The 10,214-nt window shown below is 45.6% G+C and overlaps 1 protein-coding gene across 4 annotated transcripts in view; it reads left to right on the forward strand.

Annotated features, from left to right (window-relative positions):
* The window catches only part of rxrgb (retinoid X receptor, gamma b), a 24,056-nt gene extending 14,240 nt beyond the window's left edge, over nt 1-9,816 (forward strand). For 2 of the 4 annotated variants that reach the window (XM_062555675.1, XM_062555673.1), the window contains exons 2-10: nt 1,425-1,666; nt 4,783-4,924; nt 5,330-5,515; nt 6,230-6,390; nt 6,632-6,761; nt 6,997-7,129; nt 7,428-7,519; nt 8,651-8,756; nt 9,161-9,816. In XM_062555675.1, coding sequence (XP_062411659.1) covers nt 1,425-1,666; nt 4,783-4,924; nt 5,330-5,515; nt 6,230-6,390; nt 6,632-6,761; nt 6,997-7,129; nt 7,428-7,519; nt 8,651-8,756; nt 9,161-9,308 — 1,340 coding nt within the window. In that variant the 3' untranslated portion in view covers nt 9,309-9,816. The remainder of the gene's footprint in view (nt 1-1,424; nt 1,667-4,782; nt 4,925-5,329; nt 5,516-6,229; nt 6,391-6,631; nt 6,762-6,996; nt 7,130-7,427; nt 7,520-8,650; nt 8,757-9,160) is intronic. The other 2 variants (XM_062555676.1, XM_062555674.1) reach the window with 2 other exon arrangements.
* The last annotated feature ends 398 nt before the right edge of the window (nt 9,817-10,214 follow it).

The raw sequence follows: 10,214 nt of genomic DNA on the forward strand, positions 1-10,214 counted from the left end.
GAGAGAAAGAAAGATGGCGAGACACGAGGAGTGTTGTAGGCTTACATTTCTGAACAGATTCTAGCAAAGCTGGACGTTTTCTGGCTGCGGAGATTAAAGTCTTGATTTCTTAGCGTCTGGCAGGCCGGCTGTAAAATAACACTGCAACTAATCAGATCCATAACGGCCGCTAACAATGCCAGCCAAGGATTAGTTTGGCAAGCTCTGAGTGTGTGCCTGTGTGTGTGTGCGAGTGTGTGTGTAGGGTGGGGGGAGGGAGAAGGAGATTAATCCATTTTTCGCGAACCCCCACCGTTTAGATCCTCGACACAGACGCACAGAAGCACATGGCTTGTTGCTGCAGTAAATGTGCTGTGCATGCAGGACTGCAGCGGTATTGAAATATGCATGGATGTTAGTGTTTGGGGTTTCTGGAAAGAAGGCCTCTGTGTGTGTGTGTGTGTGTGTGTGTGGGTGTGGGTGTGGGTTTGCGGGTTTGCATCAATGCAACTGTTTGCGTGTGTGTCTGTGTCTGTGTGTGTGTGTGTGTGTGTGTGTGTGTGTGTTTTTGGCACATTCTTGCAACTGTTTGTGTGTCTGTGTGTGCTGCGTGTGTGTGAGTGTGTCTGATTTTGTGTTGTCACTGCCTGTGTATTAGACAGACGAATTCTGCCCAGCACTAGCACACACACTCCCATCTGGGAGACACCCTCCACCCACTCACCCCTCCACCCCCACATCCAACCCTCAACCCACCCCCATCCAACCCTCCACCCACCCACTCACCCCTCCACCCCCATCCAAACCTCCACCCACTCACCCCTCCCCATGACTGACAGCTGGCTTGAGTGAGCCTCTCGCTCGAAAGGCCAGCCTGTCGATTTGCATTTACAGGCAGGCACGTCGAGTGGCAGCTCCAGCCTGCCCGCACTAATGACATCCTCAGGACCCCGACAACATTAGCAGCGCTGCACATTAGCGGCGCTACAGCTACGACGAGCCTGAAGTGTGACTCACGACATGTTAACCCTGCGTCACCTGAGGCGGTGTGCACTGTCCCTCAGCAGACAGAGCAGATGCTAATGGTTTTAATGACACCAAGGAGAGACAAACATGTTTGCTGTTTGCTGTTTGCTCTGAAATAGAGTGTAGAAACTGATGTGAAACTGATTCTGTATTTTGGCTTCAAGACAGCGGCGGTAGAGGTACAACAGGTTCGGTGTGTGTGCGGATGCGTATTTGTTTGGTTTGAAGGAGCCTTCGAGTGCGACGGGAAAGGCCACCAAAGAAGCTGTTTTTGTGACTCCGCTGAAGAGGTCATCTATGTGACCTTTCCTTGCTAATGTGTTTTTTGTTTGTGTGTGTGTGTGTGTGTGTGTGTTTGTGTGTGTCTCTGTGTGTGTGCATGTGCGTGTGTGTGTGTGTGCGCGTGCGTGTGTGTTTAGACACCTCAGTGCCCCTGAGTTCTCCAGCGTCGGTCATCCCCCCCATGAGCAGTGGCGGAGGTGTGGGCCACCCGTCGGTCATCAGCTCGTCGCGGCCGCTGGCCTCTCCCATGAGCACGCTGGGCTCGCCCATGAACGGCCTGGCGTCGCCCTACTCCGTCATCACCTCCTCGCTCGGGTCGCCCTCCGTCTCGCTGCCCTCCACGCCTGGCATGGGCTTCAGCTCGCTGCACAGCCCACAGGTAAGACACACACACACACACACACACACACATGTACACACACACACACACACATACACATGTACACACACACACACACACCCACACATACACATGTACACACACATACACTTTTACACACACACACAAGTGCACATTAACATACATAGATATTTAAACATGGAGGTCTTACACATAACTGGAGAGGTGGAGGAATACGGCCCCCATTAATGTGGCCCATTGCCCAATGTCCCATGCTGGGCTAGCTGCTTCAGTCCAAATTTTCTCGAGTTTCGAGTTAGTTTCACAGGGCTCATTTCCAGCAGTATCTAGAGTTAGCCAATTAGGTGCCACGTTGCACATGAGGACAACGTAGAGTGGAATGGGATGTGCTGGTGATTGGTGGTAGAGTTGAACACTTGCTGGGAGGATCAGCCAATCCACACGGATGACATCATTTGCGTCTATCAGAAATGTGGGACCTAATTAGTTTGTTTTTTTGAAAATGGGGCCGAAAGAGAGCTCATGACAGATGCTTTTTTTAGAGATGGTGGCGGCTAGCTGGAATGGTAACTGTTTGAAACTTAACTTCCAAATCCTGACCCCCTGACTTAAAGGAGAAATCCAGCCACTTTTCACAAAGATCTCCATTTCTCAAGGTCACCGAGTGCTGTTGGTATGGAAAAAAAACCCCGAAAACAATCGGTTTTACCTAGCTCGAGTTGCTACAGCCAACAGCTAACGCAGCTAGGCAGGTACAGCGCTACACTCTGGGGGCATGTCCGTGGACCCCTATTTACGTGCCCACAGTCAGAGTGTAGCGCTGAAGCTCTCTGGCTGCATTAGCTGCTGGCTATCGTAACTCGAAATTGGTAAAACCGATTGTTGTCATTTGTTCCGTACGGACAGTACTCTGAGAAGTACTCGAGAAGCGGAGATTCATGTGAAAACTCACTGGATTTCTCCTTTAAACACACACAAACACAAAGCAGCACACACACACTCCTATTAGTATCAAGGCAATCAGCAGATATCATAAAGAACACCATATACATGAAGCCATAAGCTTATGTAGGCATGTACACAAATGATTGTCCCAACCTGCATTCAGATGTTGTCTGATGAATGATGAATGTTCATAAATGAATGATGGATGTACGTCTGTAAGCCAGTGGCTTCTCTGGGGGAAAGAGATCTCATAGCCCATCATAGCTCCCGCTTGTGGACCATCCTCTCCCCCTCCTCTGCTGGTGCATTATGGGAACTGTAGTGAGGGTCATAAATAAACTATGATCACACATTCGCCGTGCTGTGTGGAATATGGGTCAGTAGTGTTTGTCAGTTCTCAGAGGCCAGACCAGCACACTCACACTATTCCCACCTCAGCTCCATCTCTCTCCCTTCACACACACACACACACACACACACACACACACACACACACACACACACACACACACACACACACACACACACACACACACACACACACTCACACACCACTGTGAAAAAAACTAGGACAGTTTTCTCCAAACATTTGCTGTAGATTTGGATCTGTTTACTGAGATAAACCAACAGTGTTCCTGGATGTCAACCCCCCCACCACCACCACCACCACACACACACACTCACACATACACACACACACACACACACACACACACACACACACACACACACACACACACATACACCCCTCCCCTCCCTGACCCCAACCCCTCCACAGCACCTCTCCCCCTCCACACGCACACACGCACACACACACACACACACACACAGTCAGTCGGGCGTAGTGTGGATCTGCAAATCAGAGCGATTGATCGGCAGCAATTGACTTCCTGTCAGGAGAGAGGACTAGTGCACCATTCATGTGACAGCCTCTCTAGATGCTCTGTAATCTCCCCAAGCTCCTCTTCATCTGATTGGAGGGTTTTAATCCGGAAGGACGGGAATAAATATTCCGACACTCACTTCCAAATAACCATGTTATGGTATATAGATTATTTACGCTACATATACGTTAAGGTTATAAAAATACTGGGAGGTCGCCCTTCTCTGTCATGTTTTAGATGGTCCTGCTCCCATACTTTTTATCCTGAATTCACTTGATTTCTATATAATCAGTAAACATCTCACGTAGCTTTGACTTCTTATAACAAAAGCATGGCATCGTACACAACTGTAGATCATTTCTGCAAGCTGTGGCGTCAGTTTTGAATCACCATTTTACCCTGGAATCATTGATATCAATTTGCCCCTTTTAGTTTTTGGTCTGTTTTTATGTTCTGGTCATTGGCTGATCCATCATTGCCTCACTTAGTGGATGTTGGTGGCATTTTGCGCGGTGATTCAGGAGGGTTGATCATAGTCTGGTTTCCTGTGGAAGTGGTGAAAGGGCCTTTTCATTGCAGATAGCTTAGCATCCCCATTGCTCAATCATTTCATCTTACTCATTTTGCTTTATTCTCTTAGTAACATCTTAGTACTTAGGGTGTGTGTGTGTGTGTGTGTGTGTGTGTGTGTGTGTGTGTGTGTGTGTGTGTGTGTGTGTGTGTGTGTGTGTGTAACAAAAGTAAGGTGACCAGATGTCTGAGAGATTTTCAGTTTGACTCTCAATCTGATAGAAGTACATACAAGTATTATCTTCAAAAAACGGGGACGTGGGTAGTTTTTCTGTATTTTCCCGGGGACAGGCAACCAAAAACGGGGACTGTCCCTTGAAACCGTGGACGTCTGGTCACCCTAAACAAAATGAAACAAGAAAGCAGGAGCAGTGCTGGAGTGAAAGAAATTAAAGGAAAATTAGACAAGCAAATAGTCTAGAGATGGTGAGTAGATGATTGCAGTGGACAGATAAGATTGTGACATGACAAGAGTCAGAGCTGACTAGAGTGAGGACAGGCCCCCCTCTACTGGTCAACGTGTGAACTGCAGGAGCCCCATAAATACAAGGAATGTGTAGCACCCGACACCAGTCCTTTGCTGACATGGCGCTATAAGATGCTCATGAAATTTCAGTTGAAGGTCAATATGTGTGTGTATGTAGGGGGGGATTGGAATATTAGAAGTTCAAGGCTCTTCTTTCTCTCTCTCTCTCTCTCTCTCTCTTTCTCTCTCTCTCTCTCTGCCTTATTCAGATGAACTCTCTGAACAGTGTAAGCAGCTCTGAAGACATTAAGCCTCCTCCAGGTCTGTCACTGGGGAACATCAACTACCAGTGCACCAGCCCCGGCTCACTCTCCAAACACATCTGTGCCATCTGTGGAGACCGCTCCTCAGGTACATATGCACACATACACACACACACACAAACACACACACACACACACACACACACACACACACACACATACCTAGAGAGACAGAAAGAGAGATAATTGTAAACTTGATGTTCGTACCCTGCTGATATTTTGTACTAATGTACAGTATTTTACTATTATTAGAAAATAAGAAAGTCATAGTCAAAAATCTCACATGTGAATGTGTCTGTGTTCGTCAAAGAAACTGACAGGTCATAAGTTTGTTACTTGGACAGGCTTCAACTTTTCACCGAGCTCACTTCTTAGTTATTTATTTTAATTTATTTTTCTGAGGCTGTTATCCAAAGCAACCAACAGACACCAATTGCAGGAATAGTCCCTAGGCAGCAACTCAGGAATCGTGGTCTTTTTTGTCGTTTTACAGGGAAGCATTATGGGGTATATAGCTGTGAAGGCTGCAAGGGCTTCTTCAAGAGAACCATCCGGAAAGACCTCACCTACACATGCCGGGACAGCAAGGAGTGTCTCATCGACAAGCGCCAGCGCAACCGTTGTCAGTACTGCCGTTACCAGAAGTGCCTGGCCATGGGCATGAAGAGAGAAGGTGTGTGTGAGTGACTGTTCACTCTCACAAGTACAAAACACAGAAGTAAATCCAAAAACAAGTGCTAAATCGCTATGCTATATCTTTGTACAGAATGTTCATTTTGGCAGATGAATGCCTACGGTATTAATCCATGCATGAAACCTATACTTATGTAAAGCACATTGATGTTTATGTAAAGCACATGGAATTTAGCCCGGTAAACCAGACTCTTGACTTTGCTTCTCTTTGTGCAAAGAGTCTGTCCAGGCGTCATCTTTCTGGTGGGTGGATTCTTGTTTCAAGTTTAAAATCATTGGAGCTCCTTAAACCAATCACTAATGTTTGGTAATGACATATGTTAACCAGGGGGGTAGACCACGAGAACGATAGGCAACTTAAAAGTAATCGTTGTCAGTCATGCCCTCTGTTTGTTGGTTGGTTTGTGGCTCTCGGTTGGTTTTCTTCACGAGAAGTCCATTGAAAGTCTACTACTGAATGAAATTGAGCAGAAGTACAGTACGTAGACAGGCGGAGCCAGGCTACATTGAATTACGCTGTGTATGAAATGTGCTATATAAATAGACTTGCCTTGCCTTGCCTTGCCTTACTCACACACACACACACAAACATGTCACGCACGCACACACACACACACACACACACACACACACACACACACACACTCTCCACAACACACTCGCGTGTTTCTGACTTCATGACCCCTCGTTGCCCCTGTAGCTGTACAGGAGGAGAGGCAGCGAGGCAAGGAGAAGAGCGACAACGAGGTGGAGTCCACCAGCAGTTTCAACGAGGACATGCCCGTGGACAAGATCCTTGACGCCGAGCTCGCTGTGGAACCCAAGACAGACACCTACGTGGAGGGAGGATCCAGCAACTCGGTGAGTCTGGAGTGGAGAGGTTGTCTTAACGTCCTCTCATTTTTAATTGCAAAAGACTGCTAAGCAAAAATTTGTTGAGCCATGTATGTTACATTAATTAAGAAGAAAATGTATTAATGGCTGTTTTTGTTTGTCGCTTTGTTTGTCGCTTGTCTGTGTGTGTGTGTGTGTGTGTGTGTGTGTGTGTGTGTGTGTGTGTGTGTGTGTGTGTGTGTGTGTGTGTGTGTGTGTGTGTGTACAGACAAACGACCCCGTGACTAACATCTGCCAGGCGGCAGATAAGCAGCTCTTTACTCTGGTGGAGTGGGCCAAACGCATCCCACATTTCTCCGACCTCCCACTGGACGACCAGGTCATCCTTCTCCGCGCAGGTAAACACACACATACACACTCATAAGAATTCCCAGGCACATACATACACACACATACACATAGGAACACTGCCCTGTGCAGACAAGCATCTATTATTCCTTTCCCCACTGTTCATTAATGATTGTATTGCCTTATTGGTTAGAGTATTCGAGTATTTCGCAATGTATTATTTCGCAGGCAAACCGTAAACTTAATTTAACACTACCCCCCCCCCCCTCCCCCTCTTCCTCTCAGGATGGAATGAGCTCCTGATCGCCTCCTTCTCTCATCGCTCGGTGACGGTGAAGGACGGAATCCTGCTGGCCACAGGGCTGCACGTGCACAGAAGCAGCGCGCACAGTGCGGGCGTGGGCTCCATCTTTGACAGGTGTGCATACAGGACATGCCACAACCGCACGCACGCACGCACACCAACCCACGAGGCCACCGCATGCATACAGACACACACACACACACACACACACACACATACACACACACACACACACACACACAGGACCTGGAATGCACAGGCCTGCAGATCTGCACCCCACCTCATTTCTCCACTACACTAAGCCGAGTCCCTGTGATGACCTAGTGACAAATTGACTCTGGCCTTGATCTGACCGGGGGTCAGTTGGTCAGGGTGATGTATGTGTGACAGGGTGTCATGTTCTACATTACAGGGTACTAACTGAGCTGGTGTCCAAAATGAAGGACATGCAGATGGACAAGACAGAGCTGGGCTGCCTAAGGGCTATTGTCCTTTTCAATCCTGGTGAGTGTGTTTGTTGTTGTACAGATAAAATGTTTTTCTATACTCTCTTGTGTTCGTGTTGTATATCATTTGGAAAGGGATATTCTAATCCTTTAGTGAAAAGGCGTAATGGCAGTTGGATCTGGGACCTTTGCATCAGAAGCTACTTTTTAATATAATCCCATGGGAGTAGTGGCTAAAGTACCCCCCAACATACTCCTATTTTATAAAACAGTCAGTTTCAGTCAAACTACTACTGTTACAATCTTTAATTTCTTTCCCCCAACTTATGGGTAGTTTCACTATCAGCATGCGCGCTTGACATTGTTCCCACACAGACCTGTGTATCCCTAAATATGTCATAACATTCCAACATTACGTGTTAATATTAATGGCTAGACTTGCCATTAATATTGACAACTGGGGAAAAACGAATGGTAAAAATATAATTTATTCACTTAAAATGCACCTTTCAGTATTTTTTATCCACAAATTGGTGTTTTCATTGTATATCTAAACCACTTCCACAACTCAAATTAGCAAAATTATACTATGGAAAATCAGGTCATTTTGTTACATCTTACGAATGCAATATGAAAAAAGTTTAGTGAACACAAAGTGAGTGTTGTAAGAAAAGGTAAAAATTCCGTCCAACAGAAATTCAACATAAATCTTAGAAAGAGCTCAACTGATTGACCCCATCTGGCAGAGGGTATACCTTTGCTATGCTTCATACCAAGCAACAACCTCCCAACAACTTGCCCAGAGCCAATTTGAACATTGAACATTGAAAATCACCCTAAACTTCACCACCAAAGTTTTCCACCAAAAAAGGTCCACTCCAGCATATGTTGTCAAATGTTCTTTTTGTTACATTACATAGATGTTGATACCATAAGGAACACAAATAAACCATATGGCCACGGCCACCTTTCTCCGTTCACTGAAATACTAGTCTGGAACACCATAGTTCAGTTTAGGTCAAACAAAAAAAATGTCAAGCAAGCCAACCAACAACAAGAGGGGATGAAGAAATCAAAACTGACAGTGGTAAATGGTAGACGCAATGCCTGCTAGACTGTAAAGATGGTCCACTCAGTGGTCCTCTCCTCACTCTGTCTCATGTCCGTTGTCCTGCTCTTCCTCTTGCAGATGCCAAAGGCCTGTCCAACCCTCAGGAGGTGGAGGCTCTAAGGGAGAAGGTCTACGCCTCGCTGGAGTCGTACACCAAACATAAATACCCAGATCAACCCGGCAGGTACAGTATACACACACACACACACACACACACAAAATTAAAAAATAAATAAAATAAACACAATGGGGTTGGTTTGCGGCAGCCTCCTCTCTTGTCAGTAAAATAAAGCCTGGTCACTTCCCCTGAATGATGAGTCTCACATCATCTTGGATGTCCCTAAATAGCTTCTGTAAATGCACTTACAGAAATGTGTCATTTGTTCTCTGTAATGTATTTGCTGCAAAAGAAGCCTTGCTGGGTTGAAATCCCCAACATAATAGTTTACTGTAATCAAACTTAATCTCACAGGGTTGGATGGGCAGACACGAACACAAACACATACACACACACAGAAGACCACATGCAGAACAACCACACAGTAACACCCTATTTGTGTTTGTGTTTGTTTGTTTTGTTGTTGACAGATTTGCCAAGCTGCTGCTGCGCCTGCCCGCCCTACGCTCTATCGGCCTCAAGTGTCTGGAGCACCTGTTCTTCTTCAAGCTCATCGGGGACACGCCCATCGACACATTCCTCATGGAGATGCTGGAGACACCACACCAGATCACATGACCCCAAGCCTCTCCGCCTCCTTTTTTTTCTTTTTTTTGTTTTCTTTTTTTTTGTTTTGTTTTGTTTTATTTTGCTGAGCGCACACCCAGCGTGGCAGCCCCTGCGATGAGCACAGTCGGCGGCTATAAACTACATGTTTTGTACCAAGCACAAAATTATTGAATAATGTGAAGGTTTGTATGAAGACACGGTTGATGGTTGGGAGAGAGGGAGCGAGGAGGTAGAGGGAGAGGGAGGAGGACGTTATAGGGAGGGGGGTGGGGTGTTGAGGAACACTGTTGAAAATTAACTTTAATAGATTTGTTGTAAACTTGTTTAAAAGAGGAAAAGAGAGAGGAAAAACAACTTTTTTGTGTAAATAGATGATATCAGGTATCTGTGCTAACAGCAATTCAATGCAATAATGAGAATTTATTTTATTCAAAGAATAAGTGTACAAAACAAAAAAACTAAATTTCTTAAACAAAATGCATTTTAGAATTCTGTCTGAATAAAAATATTTAAATTATTTTTCTTGTGCTCCATTTGTGATCAGAAGTGTTGACTGCTCTCTTGTCATTCTCCAGTTAGATTTATAGGCATTATTGTATGAATGTAATGTGTAGCTGTCAAACCACAAATTTGCACTGTACTGACAGTCACTGTAGCAGGTTGTAGCTCTTGCGCAGGACACTGATAGCCAGGTATAAAGGCTGCCAATAGGTAGTTGCAGATAATAAATAGCCTATAATAAACTTCTCCAAACATGTTTTCCTTCTAAAGGTCTGAAAACCGTCTGCTCAGTTTTCACATTTTATCGATAATTGATCAGTAGCCTACACTGCACTCTGTCTGTAAATGCAGCCACATTGCTTGACCTAGTGGCTAGTAGCCTATCAGCAAACAGGTTTCTCTCACTGTTAGCTT

This window comes from Sardina pilchardus, chromosome 15, assembly GCF_963854185.1.
Source record: "Sardina pilchardus chromosome 15, fSarPil1.1, whole genome shotgun sequence".
Classification (NCBI taxonomy): domain Eukaryota; kingdom Metazoa; phylum Chordata; class Actinopteri; order Clupeiformes; family Clupeidae; genus Sardina; species Sardina pilchardus.